The following is a 17,844-nucleotide window of genomic DNA, read 5'->3' as shown; positions in this document are numbered from 1 at the left end:
TCCTAGCTTTTCCATTTAACGAACCAAGAAACGATGGCAATTTATGTAAATATCCCAAAATAGTATGGTCATTTCCACACCTAGCGCTCATTTCCACTTTTTCGTTATTTCTCAAATTCTCTCTCTCTCTCTCTCTCTCTCTCTCTCTCTCTCACTTTCGCGCCATGATCGAACTACGCCGCAGCAGCGCCACCAAAGCCGCCGCAATAACGGCGGCGCCGCTACTCTGCCGACTCACTGACTTTTTTGTGAGCCGATTCCACTCCAACTCCGCCACAGCAGCTCAGCCACAACCCGACTCCGACTCCGACGACGATGACTACTCCTCCGACTCCAACTACTACTACTACTACTGCTACGACTACAACAACCGCAAGCCGCAGCTTCGTTACGGACCAAATCCAATGTCGTCGGACTCGGAGGCCTTTGTTCCAACCAACCCGGTCCAGTGGTCTTTCATAGGGAACCCGAGCGCTAAAAGGCACGTGTTCGCTCAAAGGATCTCGAAGCTTCTAGAAGTCCCTCGCATTTCCATTTCTACCCTCGTCCGTCAAGACCTCAACCCTCGCTCTTCTCTCTACAAACAGGTCTCCTCTCAGCTCAAGTTTCTTTTGCTTTTTTTTTTTCGTTTTTTTTTCTGTTTCTTGGTGTGTAGTTGTAAATTAGATTTGGGACTGAGGGTAGCTTGGTCATTTAAATTATATTTGAAAATTGAAAAGTCACGGTAAGTTAATACCATTGGCGAACTGAATCAGGATGATAAAACATCTGCCTTGCTAAATTACACAAATACCCATTTCCTTGTTGTTTTAAAAGTATTTTTGTGTTCTTGAATAATTTATTTTGGGGAATTAAATAAAATCTTTGGGAGGATAGATCTATATAATCATAATTAAATTATACTTTTTTTTAATACACATATAAATATATATAATTTAGAATTTAATTGTATTTAGACTTTTTGGTTTTTGTACCAAATAATTCACTTGCCATAAAAATTAAAAGAATTAGATAAATACGTGGCACAAAATTGGACTCCAATTTGGAATTTAATTGGATTTGAACTCTTCGATTTTTACGCTCAATAATTCACTTGGTACAAAAATTAAAAATTAGATGAGATACGTGGCACAAAATTGAGAATTCAATTGAAAATCTAATTGGGTTTTGCTTTTAATATATATATATATATTATTGTTGTATTGTATAAAATCTTTGGAAAGTGAGGATAGATTTATGAATAATTTTGTGCAAAATATCGTGGCTTGTCACATTGTTATTTTATTAATTTTGTTTTTGTTGTTAAAGGTACTTTAAAGAAATGATTGCAAGTTGGCTCCTAGATAATACAGTTCTAATTATAAAATAGGGTTGATTAGTTTAGTTTAATTATGCCAAATTAATTATCCAAAAGTTTAGTTATGCCAAATTACGAGTTATCCATTGTGAAATTACTTGTAATTGTTTATGTAAAGATGCATGGTGCAATTGAAGAGGCAATGAATAAGTGTCCCAAGTTGGAGAAATTAGTATTTAAAATTTTTTTTTTAACAATGTATAAACAAAGTAATTTATGACTATTCTAAAGTAATTATGCCATGTTACTATGTTAGTATTATCCATTATTATTATATATTTATAATTTTTTTTTGTTGAGGATTTCATACCCTCAATGAATGTAGTATAATGGGAACTACTGTGCTTATTTCTTATTAAATTAAAGTTTTGATAAACCTACAGATGCATTTGGAAAATTTTCCCAAAAAAGAAAAAAATTTGAAGTGGAATCAGCCTTTATTAGAACTGATGCAATTGCATACTCACTTTATGTTTATCTTTGTGTATTTTCCATTTTTCATCTTCTGAAAATAGATTGCAAATGCTGTCAATGGCGGGGCAATAGTACAGGAGGATATACTATTTCGGCTGTTGTCAAAGAGGTTGGAAGATGGGTATTCCCGAGGTGAAAGTGGGTTTATACTGGATGGAATTCCTCGTTCAAGAATCCAGGCTGTAAGTCTTTTATCAGAGAAACTTGCCTTCTTTTGATGTACTTCATGCAGATTTCATTCATTTTGTGTACCTGACTTTGTCAGATTATTTAAATGTTTTTAGGTTCCCAGAAAAATTGTTATTGTTCAACATGAAGGGGATGTAATTATGGATTTATTTACAGACTTTATGTAATTATAGATGTGTTAGTGCTGGTCGAGATATGTGTTTCATAGGACATGTTTGCACCTCATAAGAAATAACCGAATTGATGATAACACAACTTGACACTAATGCTGCCATGAACTCTTAATTTTTGTCACAGGAGATCCTTGACCAACTTGGCAAGATTGATCTGGTTGTGAATTTCAAATCCATGGAGGATAGCTTCATGAAGCACCGTGGAGGTAGTAACGGTATCCCCCTTTTCCCTCCCCAAATTGAATTTCAAGAGAGAAGCAAGTTTCTGATATGTCCTTGCATGTTACTTAACCAAAATACTTAATTGTGATGCAGAGGGTACCTCGAGGGAAAGAATTGAACAGTATGCAAAGCAGGTAGTCTTCAATTCTCATATCTTGGTGCTTCCTTATATTAATAGATTCTTCCTGATCTGTAATGCTTAATTGTGAATATCCAGCTTCGCATTATCTTGTTTTTATCTGTATTACTTGGGATGGTTCCTGCTATTTTTGGTCCAGTCACAAATTTTGCACATCCCGTAGTAGAATATGAAATGGGATGGAAAACCGAAAACCTATCTCTACATTAATCAGTGAGACAAATCAAAGTTCCAGTTTTCTCTAACAAATTTGGAACTCCTGTTTTTTTCTTTCTTAGTATGATGGCACTATGGTAGGTGGCCTCTTAGTTATCCATAGAGAAAGAAAAGAAATAAATATTGGGGATGTACAATTTGAGTATATCACACATCTTGAGTTTGTTTTATGTCCGAATTATAAAAACCCATCCTCGAATTTGCATGTTTTGAAATGGCTAATTTCCTTCCAGAAAGTTTATTGACTTAGGTTGTGCAATGTCATGTCTCAAATGTGATATTGATATATCAACACTTCCTGTCTGGTTTTTATTCTTCTTGATAGTCTTTTAGTTTGAACTCCTTGTTATGCTCTTATTCTTCCAATTGCAATTAATATCTTGTTGATTTCCAAGTCTCTGACTGCAAGCCTTTTTGGGATCAGTTCTGATGAAAGTATTGTCTTTTTCTCCCCAGAGCAAGGCACTGGAAGATTATTACAGGAAACAGCAAAAGCTTCTTGAGTTTCAAGTTGACAGTTCACCTGGTGCGAATTGGCCTAGGCTTTTGGCTGCTTTACATCTGAAACATATAGTTGCTGTTCGCACTTCACATAAGCTCAATACAGGGATCAATCGGCGTTAGATTAATACTAATATTCTGTCCATGTTTGAAGTACGTACTGTAAATAAGTAATGTGAATCACATGATAGTCCGAGAGTTGCAGTTCTGACAACTAACTTGTAATATAGTTTTTGCAATCTATTAAACAACCTTACTGAACTTCTACCTACGATTTCTTTGTTTTTCTTTCCTTACTTTGTAAAATGTAAGATTTTTGGTAAGTAAGCTCAATACAAATGAAAAGATGTTAGGATTTTGACATAAGAAAAATTGTAGGTTGGAGAATGAATGAATAGAAATGCAGTTAAAAGGCGCAAATTACTGTTGGTATTTGTGATGGATTCATTTTGCATTGGGAAAAGAAAAGGCTTCAGCAGCAAAGACTGTCACTTCATTAGTATATCTAATTATTTAATGTAGTAGCCTATCAGAGAATGGAAATTTGTGTGCTCCTTTTTGTTAATTTTTTCTTTTTATATTGTGTCCATGTGTGCCAATTGATTTTCATTATGATGGACTCATTCATTCCCACTAGAAGCCCATGGTTGGTTGACACTGTGGTCATGGTCCGCTAGATGTATTTCTTTGGCAGGCTTGATGCCTGAATTGGCGATTATATATGAGCAAATCATTCGGAGCCAGTCGTTTTGTGTTTAAGCATTCCTTTTATTTATTTCTTGTTAATCAATCATATAATATTAATCAGAAACAACCATTCTATTACAAGAATGCTCAACTAAAAGCTAACACATTTTCCATACAAAAAGAGGAATTCAATACTCTGAATAGCTCCCATTTTTGCTAAGCTATCAGTACATCAATAACTTGTCTATAAAATTAATTTGGTTTAAAATTTATAAAAGTACGTTAATTTAGGGTCTGTTTGAGATTTGCTTATTTTGCTGAGACAATTTTTTTTGTTGAAAGTACGGTAGATAAAAGTAAAAGTTAGTTGAATAATATAGTATGACCTATAAATAATATCAAAAAGTGCAGTAGGACCCATAAATAGTAGCAAAAATAAGCTGAATAGTAAAATAAGCTGACTTTTTAATTTGAAGCCAAAGACACACTTAATTTAAAAATCATCAACAAAATACAAGATTGAAATATGATTTACCCTCAAATGAAAAAATAATAATAATAATTCTTTTGTACGCTTTTAAAAGTTTTATAGTCATCAAAAGAAATCACTTTGTCTTTCATTTACTTTTTTTTTTATTTATAATAAAGTAACATTTCTTTATAGTTCAAGAATATTGAATAATATTCACCAAAAAAAAAGAGAAAAAGATTAATGAATAATATAAGATAAGAACAAGGAGGCTCTCCAAATATATTTTATTCCCATAAAAAAAAAAAATTTATTTCTAACCTTTTCCATATAAAAAAAAAGAAAAGAATTTCCAACAAGAAATGGCGCGCAAGAACCAAGAAACGATGGCATTTTATGTAAAAATCCCATAACAGTAAGGTCATTTGTCACACCTATCACTCATTTCCACTTTTTCGTTATTTCTCAAATTCTCTCTCTCTCTCTCTCTCTCTCTCTCTCTCTCACATTCGCGCCATGATCGAACTACGCCGCTGCAGCGCCACCAAAGCCGCCGCAATAACGGCGGCGGCGGAGGCGGCGGCGCCGTTACTCAGCCGACTCACTGACTTCTTTGTGAGCCGATTCTACTCCAACTCCGCCACAGCAGCTCAGCCACAACCCGACGATGACTACTACTCCTCCTCCGACTCCAACTACTACTACTACTACTACAACCACAAGCTGCCGCGTCGTTACGGTCCAATTCCAATGTCGTCGGAATCGGAGGCCTTTGTTCCAACCAACTCGGTCCAGTGGTCTTTCATAGGGAACCCGAGCGCCAAAAGGCACGTGTTCGCTCGAAGGATCTCGAAGCTTCTAGAAGTCCCTCACATTTCCATTTCTACCCTCGTCCGTCAAGACCTCAACCCTCGCTCTTCTCTCTGCAAACAGGTCTACTCTCCACTCCTCTCCTCTCAGTTCACATTTCTTTTGCTTTCCTTTCTCTGTGATCTTTGTGTGAAGCTGTTAAATTAGATTTGGGACTGAGGGTATTTTGGTCATTTACATGTATATTTGAAAGTCGCGGTAAATAATATCATTGGCGAGCCGAATCAGAATGATGAAAATATGTCTTCTAAAATTACACAAATACCCTTTTCTTGTTTTTTTAAAGTATTTTTTTGTGTTGTTGAATAATTTCTTTTGGGAAATTACATAAAAATTATAAATAAATCTTTGGGATGATATATTTATATTTATACTAATTTTATTAATATTGCTGTTGAATATAATCTTTGGGATTTATGAATAATTTTATGCAAATTATCATGACTTGTCACATTATTATTTGTTATTGTTATTAAAAGTGTTTTAAAGAAATGATTGCAAGTTGGCTCCTAGATAATACAGTTCTAACTAGTTTAGTTTAATTACGCCAAATTAATTATCCAAAAGTTTAGTTATGCAAAATTGCGAGGCTACGAGTTATCGGTTGTGAAATTACTTACAATTGTTTATGTAAAGATGCATTGTGCAACTTAAGATGCAATGAATAAGTGAACCAAGTTGGAAAAAATTAGTTTCTCTAATTTATGACTATTCTGAAGTAATTATTCCATGTTAGCATTATCCATTATTATATAATTGTAAATTGTTTGAGGATTTCATACCTTCCATGAATGTAGTATAATGGGAACTGTTGTGCTTATTTTTTTTTTTAATTACTATTAAATTTAAGCTATGATGAACTCACAGATGCATTTGGAAATTTTTTCCAGAAAAAGAAATTTTTTTTTTGAAGTGGAATCAACCTTTATTGGATTTGGAACTGATGCAATAGGACACTCACTTTATGTTTAAATTGTGTTTTTTCATGTTCTGAAAATAGATTGCAAATGCTGTCAATCGAGGGGCAATTGTTCCAGAGGGTATGCTATTTCGGCTGTTGTCTAAGAGGTTGGAAGATGGGTATTGCCGAGGTGAAAGTGGGTTTATACTGAATGGAATTCCTCGTTCAAGAATCCAGGCTGTAAGTCTTTTATCAGAGAAACTTGCCTTCTTTTGATGTACTTCATGCAGATTTCATTCATTGAATGTACCTGACTTTGTTAGATTAGTTAAATGTTTTTAGGTTCCCAGAAAAATTGTTATTGTTCAACATGAAGGGGAGTAATTATGGATTTATTTACAGACTTTATGTAACTATAGATGTGTTAGTGCTGGTCGAGATATTGTGTTCCATAGGGCCTCTTTGCACCTCATAAGAAATAACCCAATTGATGATAACACAACTTGACACTAATGCTGCCATGTACTCTTAATTTTTGTCACAGGAGATCCTTGACCAACTTGGCAAGATTGATCTGGTTGTGAATTTCAAATCCATGAAGGATAGCTTCATGAAGCACCATGGAGGTAGTGTCCCCCTTTTCCCTCCCCAAATTGAATTTCAAGAGAGAAGCAAGTTTCTGATATGTCATTGCATGTTACTCAACCAAATCCTTAATTGTGATGCAGAGGGTACCTCGAGGGAAAGAATCGAACAGTATGCAAAGCAGGTAGTCTTCAATTCTCATATTTTGGTGCTTCCTTATATTGGTAGATTCTTCCTGATCTGTAGTACTTAATTGTGAATATCCAGCTTGGCATTATCTTGTTTTTATCTGTATTACTTGGGATGGTTCCTGCTATTTTTGGTCCAGTCACAAATTTGCACATCCCATAGTGGAATATGAAATGGGACACCAAAAACCTATATCTACATTAGGCAGTGAGGCAAATCAAAGTTCCTGTTCTCTAACAAATTTTGAAACTTCTGTTATTTTCTTTCTTAGTGTGATGCCACTATGGTAAGTGACCTCTTAGTTATCCAAAGAGAAAGAACAGAAATAACTTTTGGGGATGTACAGCTTGAGTATATCGCACATCTTGAGTTTGTTTTATGTCCGAATTGTAATAACCCATCCTCGAATTTGCATATTTTGAAATGGTTAATTTCCTTCCAGAAAGTCAATTGACTTATGTTGTGATATTGATATATCAACACTTCCTGTCTGGTTTTTATTCTTCTTGATGGTCTTTTAGTTTGAACTACTTGTTATACTCTCATTTGTCCAGTTGCAATTGTTATCTTGTTGATTTCCATGTCTCTGACTGCAAGCCTTCTTGGGATGAGTTCTGATGAAAGTATCATCTTTTTCTCCCCAGAGCAAGGCACTGGAAGATTATTACAGGAAACAGCAAAAGCTTCTTGAGTTTCAAGTTGACAATTCACCTGGTGCGAATTGGCCTAGGCTCTTGGTTGCTTTACATCTGAAACATATAGTTGCTGCTCGCTCTTCGCACATGCTCAATACAGGGATTGATCGGCATTAGCTTAATACTAATATTGTCCATGTTTGAAGTACTTACTGTAAATAAGTAATGTGAATCACATGATAGGCCTAGAGTTGCAGTTCTGACAACTAACTTGTAATATAGTTTTTGCAATCTAGGAAACAACCTTACTGAGCTTCTACCAATGACTTCTTTGTTTTTCTTTCCTTACTTGGTACAATGTAAGATTTTTGGTAAGTAAGCTCAATACAAATGAAAGGATGTTAGGATTTTGACATAAGAAAAATTGTAGGTTGGAGAACGAATGAATAGAAATGCAGTTAAAAGGGGCAAATTACTGTTGGTATTTGTGATGGATTCAATTTGCATTGGGAAAAGAAAAGGCTTCAGCAGCAAAGACTCTTACTTCATTAGTATCTAATTAAGTAATGTAGTAGCCTATAGAGAATGGAAATTTGTATGCTCCTTTTTTGTTAATTTTTTCTTTTTATATTGTTTCCATGTGTGTCAATTGATTTTCATTATGATGGACTCATTCATTCCCACTACAAGCCCATCATTGGTTGACACTGTGGTCATGGTCAGCTAGATGTATTTCTTTGGCAGGCTCGATGCTTGAGTTGGCGATTATATGAGCAAGTCATTCGGATTTAAAAAAAGACAATGAAAATGGTGTATGAGGAGCAAACCACTGTATATGACTATTTTTGCCAATTTTTGTTTGCAAGAACTGAAAAGATTCTAGTTGAAGATAAATATGCTGATTGTGCCGCAAAAGAGAAGATGATGATACAGCTGAAGCAGGGAAAGCTAAATATAAGCCAATCATATGCAGAAATAATTAATTTTCACTCCTCATCCACTGATGTTTAGAATTTCTCATCATTTATATTCATACCAAAGTTACAAAACTAGCTAACTCTAAAAGTCTCAAGCGTTGTTATAATTTCTCATTCCAAGCCAGTCATTTCCAATAAGAATTGTCACAAATATTACAAGGCCTGCCAATATGGTCTCATTTTTTTAACGAAAATGGAGAGAGACTATTACAGTCTCAAACGCAACAAAGTTTATATGGTCGACCCAAAGAAGAAGGCGAAGGTTATGAAGAGTAGTGAGAAGAAGAGGGAGAAGTTGCCGGAGAAGATGGTGAGGAAGAAGAGAACACTTAAGTAAATTAGATTGAGTTTTGTGAAGAAACCAAAACGAATGATGCTTTGTGCCTTCTAAGATCATTTGTAATTTTATTTTAGCAGAACTTGTTGGAATTTTTGCAAGTGGTATGAAAATGGTGAATATCATCAGAGTTAATAATTTGTTTTTGATTATTTCTGTTCTTTTAATTTTGTCTTGCTAGAAATAAAGTTTTTGTCACATACGCAGTCATTGTTTTGCTTATTGCAAGCAACTAAGCTTATTAGGATTTTTAGTTCTTTTGTTGAACTATTTTTACTTCATTTGTAGAACCTACTGGAATGCACTTGAACTGCATAACCTATAAATGTAGTATTTTGGGTGACTATATATGCACTTGAACTGAACTAATCTGAAATACCTTTGCTTAAGATTTGAGCCTAAGGCATGATCCAACCTCATATGATCAATTTGCTGCATAATAAAAGGATTAAAACCTGTACAACCTCAGAAAAGTGGAACAAGGAAATTGAATTTCTCTTTCCATACTGTCTTCTTTGTCGTCTTTTTTATTTTAATTTTTTTATTTGGTAGAATGTACTCTGTCTGTAGCATTGCTGTCTTTAATAAGGGGAGAAAAAATACAAAGGAAAACAAAACAAAGAACCTATCATATTATAATGATAATTAGCCAAAAGGCAAAATATTTGTAAATCATCTTTACCAATCATTATATTCTTCATCAAAAAACTTGCAGAGGGGACTCTGAGGCATTGATTTCTACAAAAGTTTATCAATGGACTACTCCATAATGGTAAGAACGCAATTTAAAAAGTACTTTGAATGACCACTTATTCTAATACTACATCTTGAAGGCCATTGCTCTCAATTTATACTTATTTAATGTTTTAATCTTGTGAAGGCATAATCCCTTTTGTGACATTATTCCACTTTGACTTACCAAAAGCTCTTCAAGATGAGTATGTCAGCTTCTTGAATTGCAGGATTGTGTATGCAATTTTTATGTTTTACACATTTGAAATTTATATAAATACTAATCTTGCTTAATAATAAATTGAGTTTGAATTGTTACATCATTTTGCAAATAAAATATAGTGATGATTTTGAAAACTATGCCAACCTTTGTTTCCAACCTTTGGAGATCAAGTTAAACATTGGACAACAATCAATGAGCCAAAGTTGGAAGGAATGAATGACAGTAGGAAGGACTCAATTGTGATCTTACTTCTTAGTCATCTAACTTTTAGCTTTTTCCTTTCCTTGATGAGTTTGATTGTTATGTTTTGCATGGTTCATTGCTTGTGGTGTTTCAAGAATAAGTATTGAGGATTTGTATCCTCTCTTTCAGTTAACAGTTAATTTTCTAGATATGGTTTATGTTTTGATCTTGGAGTACACTGGTTTTATGTGTGACAGAGATCCATTTTCTTAAAGAAATCATTTGCTCCAGCCTTGCAGGATGTAGGAGGTTTTCAAAAAACAAAAATGACAATCATTTTATTTTGCAAAAAATCAGAGATAATGGCTTTTTTATTCTTCAAAAGAGCTTTGGGCAGCCTCATCATAGCACATAGCATCCATGGAAGTTGCATCTATGCTTTGTATAATGCAAAGAAGAAATACCAACCTTGACATGATTGCCTATATGTGAAAGAGGTTAATGTGGCGCTGCGGCTGTTTCCTGGGCTTTCAGCAATAGTCCAAAGACTCCAAACAATATAGTACTGAACATAATGCTAGTAGTGATTTGATGGATGAACAAAAATCTTACAATTTTTATATGAAATGATTTACAAATGAGTATACTCATTGAGATTCCCAAAAGAAAAGGGAAAAAATTTACTCATTAAGATGCTTCAAAATATGCCTGTTTTGTGTTTGCACATGCACTCAGGTATGGGATACGCAATCACATCTCTATCCCTCCTGTTAGCTCTCATCTCAGGCTGCCCCTGAGATTTGCTGTGCAGTTTCCTCATGATGCTTCTGAATTCTGCATCAGAAATGGAGGTATCATCGAAAAAAGGAAGCATGGATCGCTTGTTTGGCTTTATATATTTCCTATGCCCGACATAGGCACGATGACCCTGTTTAGTAAAAAATGCAATGCAGAAAGAATGAGATAAACTAACACAGATTTAGCAGTTGCACCACAGACATAAATATTATTTTGACATCATGTCAGATTTCTAGTCGCCACTAATCAGATGGCAATCCAGATGCCTATCCAGATTGATGATTTGTGGGATGAAGTTACATAACAACAATATAAAATGGAAACTTTGCAATTAGCAATTATCAGTTCTATCAAACTATATTGTACTGTCTTTAGCAATTATCATTCCATCAAACTAGATTGTACTATCTTTTAGTTTTCTGCAATAAGGGGCTAAAGTTTTAATTGGAACTACTATTTTACCAGGGTTTCCATGAGCTGATACTATTAGGACTTCTTCATGGAAGTAGCTAGTATTAGAAGTCTTGGTCACTTACTTGCATTGCTCGTCCCATATTTCCACCATGGGAAGGTACAAAGACATCACTGCTCAGGGAGACAATGTAGTCAATGGCAGCCAGAGCTGAGGACTTGTTAATGTACTGTGAGAGTTCCCCATTTTGTGCCAACTTTTCCTTTGTCACAACATTTGGAAATTCTGCCACAAGTGGCTGCAAAGCCTTGTTTCTCCCAAATGGCTCTCCCCCTGCAACATATACCCGTGCACTTCCGGGTGCTCCTAGAGCCTTTAGGAGCCTTCAATAACAGCACATTTAAAATTCTCTCCAGTTACAGTCTTAAAAATCTTTATCAAGGATTATACATATGCAGTTATGAGTTTCTGATTTACCTTGCCATTTCTAATGCATTTAGGGGGCATAGTCCAGCAAGTCGTCGTTTAGTGTAGGTCATGTTTAACCTTCCTGTCAGGTATTCGGGTCGAGACTCCCGAACCTTGGTGATGATGTCATCATGTTCTGTGCCCAAACCGGTGAGACATCCAGTTCTGACCCACACATCCTTCTCTAGCCGGAGATGGAGGGCGATGAAAGGGCCTTCAATCCACATTCTCCTTGCAAGCCTATTTCCAAGCTCCCTAATTGGTGCTGCATATCTTAATGCATGAAAGGCTACCTGCAATATGAAGATGAAATGGGACATAATTACGCTATAGAACTACACTGCTGATTGTTTGATATGAATTTAATGGAGATTGATTTCCATGTACCTTACATCGAAGCTTCTGCAGATCATATGGAAGATTCTTTGAGAGTTTAGAATCTAAACCTTTCAACACCAGAACACCTTCTTTATTTAGCTGCATGATCCATCAAATGTATTTCAAGGGAAACTCAAATATGAATGACTATTAGAGCCACTAGAACAACTGGCACACATGCACGCACATATATCTAATAGATTGTTCTTTATGAAAAAAGAAAAATTATAATGAGTGCATCTTCAATTCTGAATTCGCATTCTACCTACTAACACTTCGTTGGTGAAATTTCTTTGAATTAATACAATGTTAAGAAGTTATAAGTGTAAACTATATGTAATTTTTTAAAATTGCTTTCCAGTCCTAACCTCACCTTAGCAGCTAAATCATGATAAAATGCAGCAGATGGAATTTCCATCAACAAAGAATTCCTTACTTGTCTAAAGAATCTGTTTCGAATCCAGAGCGGAGAAACATCATAAGGAATCTTGTTTTCAATGGTCTGCCTTGACATCAAATGCGTGGAAGGAAGAGATGATACAACGCGTACATCAGCTTGTAAAGTCCTCTTGAAATGTTTTACATCAAATATATCCGAAAACTCACTGCAGTTATTACAAAAACAAATTGACAAATTGATTTCCATACATAATATCCTTCAATACAGGACAATTCTAATATTTAAATGTAAAAATTGTATAAACATCATGCTGAACTGGTCAAATGTGTGATAGAAGCTAACATAAAAACTTTTGCTGCTTTGATGAGATAATGAAGTATTTCATTAGGAAAAAATTTATGAACCATGTATTCCTCTAGACATTAAGAGTTGACCAATACTTTAATCTACTAATGTTACTATTCATATGTCACAATAAATGAGTGCAGGAAATATATACATTCAAAGGACTAAAGTACTAAACACATCAAATTTAGTTACATCTTTCCCTTTTACCTTTCATCGCCCCATATCAGATTAACCTGCAAGACTGGCACAACCAATGCAGCCCCAAGAATTCTTGCAATAACAACAGCATCAACAATCTGATTTCTCTGCTGGTTTAGTCCCCCTGAGGCCACCACCACCAAGAACCTCCTCTTCTCCTTTGAAATCTTCAGAGACGCTTTCCTATACCCAATGCTAAAATCCAAGCATGGTTTGTACCCCAGCCCATCTGGTTGCTCCCAGAACTCTCTCTCCTCCTCAGAAACATTATTCCTAACAACCCCATGAGCTGGTAACGGCACCATCACACTGTTTGACAGTTTTGGCTCATCCTCATCATCCGAAGTTGTTGATAAAAGAGAGACTAAGTTAATCGGAGAGTACTCAGAAGACTTGAGAGAAGGAGATGAAAATGGTGACGAGGGAGAGCTGAGATGACATGAAGAGGAGGAAGCTTGGGAAACAAGCAAGAAGCTGAGAATGGAAAAACCCAAGAAAGTGAAGGAAAGTATGAGAGAAAGAAAGAAGAGTGAGAGGTTTTGGGGTGTACAAAGCTTGTGGTTTCTTGGACTTTTCTTTGGGGAGTTGACAAGGGAAGCCAATGGAGAAAGTGAAAGCAAGTAGTGAAAGAATGGTGATGGGTTCTCAGTTATGAAGGAGCTCTTCATGTTTCTTGCTGTGGCCATGAAAAATCTGGCTTTGTGTTATCTGCTACCAGGGAAATTCTTTGATGAAAGCAAATGAAACCTATGTGAAAACTGGGAGTAATTGTGGAACTAAAATCTAAGGCTAACTATGAATCTTGGGTTCTTGAACTGGAGGTTAAAATCTACCCATTGTGTTATGGAAAAAATAGCAGTGGAATTGCACTGAATATACAGAAATAAAGAAATATAGCAAAGGGTGTTTTGGTCAAAAAGGAAACCAACAGTTTTTTCAGTTATAATTCGTTTCGTTTTCCCGGTAAAAAGCTAGTTCAGCTTCCCTATTAAACAAAGTGCAAATTACCGAGCTTACCCCTGAAATTTTCCAATAATTCATAATTGGAGCAATTTAATGTAGTCTTTAGGCCATCATATATTTTTGGTGGAAAACATTTTTTTCCCCTCCATCTTAGAGGGTTATAGACGTACAATTTTTTCACAACTTCTTAATGTGTTAACTTTTTATTAGAGCAATTTATCACTTTCAAATTGACCTACCATTTACACAATTTTTATTTTTAATTGTGGATTATGCACAATAGATCATTTGTAGTTTTGAAAAAAAGAAAAAAAAAGAAGAGGTAAGAGTTTGTACTTCCCTAAATTTATTGAACAGTCCTAAATACTAAAAAGGTTGATTAATTCTTAAAAATTTAAATACTTTTTGCTAACAATTTTACTCTCCCTAAAAAAGACATGTGAAATCAAAATTCAAAAGGTTTAATATATGATATTATGTTCAAAATCTGATCATTGAAGCTTACATGTTTCATTTTTTTTAAATGAATAGTTTAAATGTTTCATATCATATCCAATATATTAAGTTTACATATATTAAAGTATATACACAACTGGTTTCTTTATTATAATTTATCTAAATGTAAAGCTTATACATATTGCATATTGCATATTGCATATTGCATATTGCATATTATATATATATATATATATATTTTGAGGTCTAATCCATTGTTGCCTCATTCATATATGCTTTAGAAGTCTACTATGCTATATTCCTAACCCCCTCCCTCACAATCCGTAGTATAGCATACTTGGAAGTCTACTTCTAGGCTAATACATAGCCTACTTTCAGGCTACGGCTACCTCTATATACAACACGTTGTTATCAAAGAAAAAACCGACCCCGCTACAATTCTTCATGTCCCTTTTGTTCTTATTATTTCCACAGCCTTAATTGATTTTTTTTTTTAGTTTTAATTTTCTAAAACTCTATTAGAATCCGTTCAGCCTCAAAAGACTACTAATCTCATGCTACCATCACGAATTACAATTGAAAACAAAATCCCAACCATTCCCTTCCCTTATAAGAACAGTCTTAGCCTCTCTTCTCTAGGGTCTTATTCAGCCACAAAGCCGATTAGATGGCTCAATATAATCAATAAATTTATTGTTGTTCTACATCCATTTTTTCTTAGATCAAATTCAAAATTTTAAGTAGTAAAACTTCTCCTAAAAATTATAACCCCACACACGGTCAACAACTTTGACATTCCTTTATTGTTTTTCATAAATGAGTCTTAGGTCTATTGTAGGTGAGAGTCATAGGGTAAGTTGTTGTTGTTGTTGTTGTTGTTTATTTTATTTTTTTTTTTTTTGGTTTATTTAGAAAAGTCTCCTTCCCGTGAAAGTTTGCTTGAGTAATTTTGGTGGCTCTATTTCTTTCTCTTCCCCCTCTAAGTGCATGCCACTATATAACTGTATTGCATATTTGCATCTTTATAAGAAAAAAATAAACTATATTGCAACTTTTGTATTGTTAAAATTTCCATCTCTAATTTCATGATTTAGGTTTGTATCTTACTGAAAAATAAATAACTAAATTTGTGAGAATCATAAATAAATAAGGGAAATATTTTGTTGTATACTTGTATACTGCAATTGCCACATAATGTCTAAGGGTCTCATGTGCGTTGCACATGACCCTTGGACACATGTTGCTTTCTTTTTGTTTTCCCAATAAATAATTGTTGACGTTATTTAATGTTACCCTAATTTTAGGGTTAATTAATATAAATATTGATTTCTTTTGAATTGTATGTACTCAGCCGATTTTTGGACCAACCTTTGCCCTTGAAATTGGTATTCTGCAATTGCCACATAATGTCTAAGGGTCTCATGTGCATTGCACATGACCCTTGGACACATGTTACTTTTTTTTGCTTTCCCAATAAATAATTGTTGACATTATTTAATGTTACCCTAATTTTAGGGTTAATTAATATAAGTATTGATTTCTTTTGAATTGTATGTACTCGGCTGATTTTTGGACCAAGCTTTGCCCTTGAAATTAGGTTGTTTGTGTGTTTCATATTTGACAAAAATTTTAGTTGAAATTTCAGTCACAATAGGTTTGGAATAGATTGGATTATGCATTCCCAAGTAAAGTTTCAACCCACATATATCTGATTTCGTTTAACAGGTCCTCTCTCTCTTTGTCCAATTGGATTTTGTATTATTTTAATTCTTTAATTTGATTGTATTTCTTTTTGCTACTATTTATAATTTATTTTTGAATAACTAACCTTGTCTTTATTTCTAATTATCTCTTTACCTTCTTTTATCAAGTATTGATTTGATTATCATTCTGTTTTAACTAATTGGAGCATTGAAAAAAGTGAATATATATATATATATATATATATATATATATATATATATATATATATATATATATATATATATATATACACATACATACATACATATATTTATTTATTTAACATGTACTAACTATTCCGTGCATCGCACAGATTAGAGACTAGTCATAACATAAAAAAATGTTGTCCATTACATCAAATGGATTATTTAAAATGTGATATCAACAGAGTATACACACACACACACATTATCTTAAATGTAAAATATTAATTCCACTAATTTTCTACCAATTAGGCTCCATCCTACCAAATTTTTATTTTTTTTATTTTTTTTTATACAAGATAGAATTTCTATTCTAACCTAATCTAAGTGTATATGTATGTGAAACTCCCTCTTAGAGACTTGAACCCCGGCCCTTACCCTCTACATCCTACAAGCATTTATACTGTGTAGTGACCACCGCACCAAGGATGCGCGGTGGTAAAATGTTAATTTATAGTTAACTATAGAATAAATGGTGCATCTTTTACAAATTACAATTTTTTTTTGGGTAAACACAAGTTACATCTTTCCCACCATACTATATGTTACAAATTACAAATATGGGATATTTAACACTACTTAAAACCTTTATTTTTTTTTTAGAGAGTTTCAACCTATGTCGTCTATTCCTAATGATAACTCTTATCTTATCATTATACCAAGACATCAATCAGTTTGTGGTGTAGGCGAGGATTGAACCCCACATCTCTTATTTAACCATCAGAGATTTTATCAGTTGAGCTAATTGGAATCCACCACTAATTAAAACTGATTGTGTATTTTCTTCTAAAAAAAAAAACTTTTCTTTTGAGAATAAAAAAAACAAAAAACTGATTGTGTATTCTAACCCGCCTTTAAAATAAATGGGTTTTTGAAATTATACCTTAAATGCACTATAATCTCTTCGAATTGTTCCTAAATCCTTTGACATTCCTTAAATAAAATGACCTGTTACGTGTGGAGTACTATTTTCTCAAATTGCTCTAATAAAAACGACGTCGTTATGGCATATACCTCTTAATTTCCTTCAATCAAAATGACATCATTTTTTTTCGTTGTAGTCTATATAGATTTCAAAAAGTGCCCATTAATGTGCAGTGGCCAAAAAGAAAAAAAACACACATAATAAGTGGTTTATATCAGTTTTAGAATTAACAACATTACCGATCCATTGAAGTATACATCCAAAAACCTGTTTATAATTCTTAAATGTAGAAATTTTTTCATCTCTCTCTCTCTCTCTCTCTCTCTCTCCTATAACATTTTGGTTTCTAAAATTCTTCATTTCTCCATTAAATTGTCAATTTGGAATCATAAATAATTATATAACCACACGATCCTCTCTACCCATCTTCTCCACCTCAATTTTTCTTTGATCCCTAAACAACCCAAAATTCAAGTCCTTCTACTCTTTTTTC

At 34.0% G+C, this 17,844-nt stretch overlaps 3 protein-coding genes across 4 annotated transcripts; 2 read left to right on the top strand and 1 right to left on the bottom strand.

The window, feature by feature from the left end:
• The first annotated feature begins 17 nt into the window (after positions 1-17).
• Positions 18-3,542, top strand: LOC142632076 (putative adenylate kinase 7, mitochondrial). Of its 2 annotated transcripts, none has more exons than XM_075806498.1 (5): positions 18-587; positions 1,873-2,013; positions 2,318-2,408; positions 2,509-2,549; positions 3,227-3,542. In XM_075806498.1, exons 1-5 carry the CDS (start codon positions 165-167, stop codon positions 3,392-3,394), a joined length of 864 nt encoding a protein of 287 aa, XP_075662613.1. In that variant the 5' UTR covers positions 18-164; the 3' UTR covers positions 3,395-3,542. The 2 variants fall into 2 exon arrangements, with proteins under 2 accessions (XP_075662613.1, XP_075662614.1); XM_075806499.1 differs by having other exon boundaries at positions 142-587; positions 2,318-2,399.
• A 1,401-nt stretch (positions 3,543-4,943) lies between these two features.
• Positions 4,944-7,912, top strand: LOC142630507 (putative adenylate kinase 7, mitochondrial). The gene is made up of 5 exons (XM_075804502.1): positions 4,944-5,360; positions 6,298-6,438; positions 6,743-6,824; positions 6,927-6,967; positions 7,617-7,912. The coding sequence occupies exons 1-5, from the start codon at positions 4,944-4,946 to the stop codon at positions 7,782-7,784; spliced, it is 849 nt and encodes a 282-aa protein (XP_075660617.1). The 3' UTR covers positions 7,785-7,912.
• Positions 7,913-10,625: 2,713 nt separating this feature from the next.
• Positions 10,626-13,918, bottom strand: LOC142630259 (O-fucosyltransferase 37). Its single transcript, XM_075804239.1, has 6 exons — positions 13,071-13,918; positions 12,552-12,720; positions 12,125-12,214; positions 11,747-12,030; positions 11,394-11,652; positions 10,626-10,987 (listed from the first exon to the last, which is right to left on the bottom strand). The coding sequence occupies exons 1-6, from the start codon at positions 13,745-13,747 to the stop codon at positions 10,757-10,759; spliced, it is 1,710 nt and encodes a 569-aa protein (XP_075660354.1). The 5' UTR covers positions 13,748-13,918; the 3' UTR covers positions 10,626-10,756.
• Between the last annotated feature and the right edge of the window lie 3,926 nt (positions 13,919-17,844).

This window comes from Castanea sativa, chromosome 4 (genome assembly GCF_040712315.1).
Source record: "Castanea sativa cultivar Marrone di Chiusa Pesio chromosome 4, ASM4071231v1".
In the NCBI taxonomy this organism is placed as follows: Eukaryota; Viridiplantae; Streptophyta; class Magnoliopsida; order Fagales; family Fagaceae; genus Castanea; species Castanea sativa.
Note: the sequence above shows the minus strand (reverse complement) of the source record. Positions and strands in the feature narration are given on the sequence as shown.

What these genes read in the sequence shown, in the direction of transcription:
- LOC142632076 (XM_075806498.1), top strand. Translation starts at nt 165, where the DNA reads ATGATCGAACTACGCCGCAGCAGCGCCACCAAAGCCGCCGCAATAACG. An exon ending in GCTCTTCTCTCTACAAACAG is followed by an intron (nt 588 to 1,872) that starts GTCTCCTCTCAG and finishes TTCTGAAAATAG; the next exon opens with ATTGCAAATGCTGTCAATGG. An exon ending in TTGAACAGTATGCAAAGCAG is followed by an intron (nt 2,550 to 3,226) that starts GTAGTCTTCAAT and finishes TTTTCTCCCCAG; the next exon opens with AGCAAGGCACTGGAAGATTA.
- LOC142630259 (XM_075804239.1), bottom strand. Translation starts at nt 13,747, where the DNA reads ATGGCCACAGCAAGAAACATGAAGAGCTCCTTCATAACTGAGAACCCA. An exon ending in CTGATATGGGGCGATGAAAG is followed by an intron (nt 12,721 to 13,070) that starts GTAAAAGGGAAA and finishes TAATAACTGCAG; the next exon opens with TGAGTTTTCGGATATATTTG. An exon ending in ATATGGGACGAGCAATGCAA is followed by an intron (nt 10,988 to 11,393) that starts GTAAGTGACCAA and finishes TTTACTAAACAG; the next exon opens with GGTCATCGTGCCTATGTCGG.
- LOC142630507 (XM_075804502.1), top strand. Translation starts at nt 4,944, where the DNA reads ATGATCGAACTACGCCGCTGCAGCGCCACCAAAGCCGCCGCAATAACG. An exon ending in CTCGTTCAAGAATCCAGGCT is followed by an intron (nt 6,439 to 6,742) that starts GTAAGTCTTTTA and finishes TTTTTGTCACAG; the next exon opens with GAGATCCTTGACCAACTTGG. An exon ending in CTTCATGAAGCACCATGGAG is followed by an intron (nt 6,825 to 6,926) that starts GTAGTGTCCCCC and finishes ATTGTGATGCAG; the next exon opens with AGGGTACCTCGAGGGAAAGA.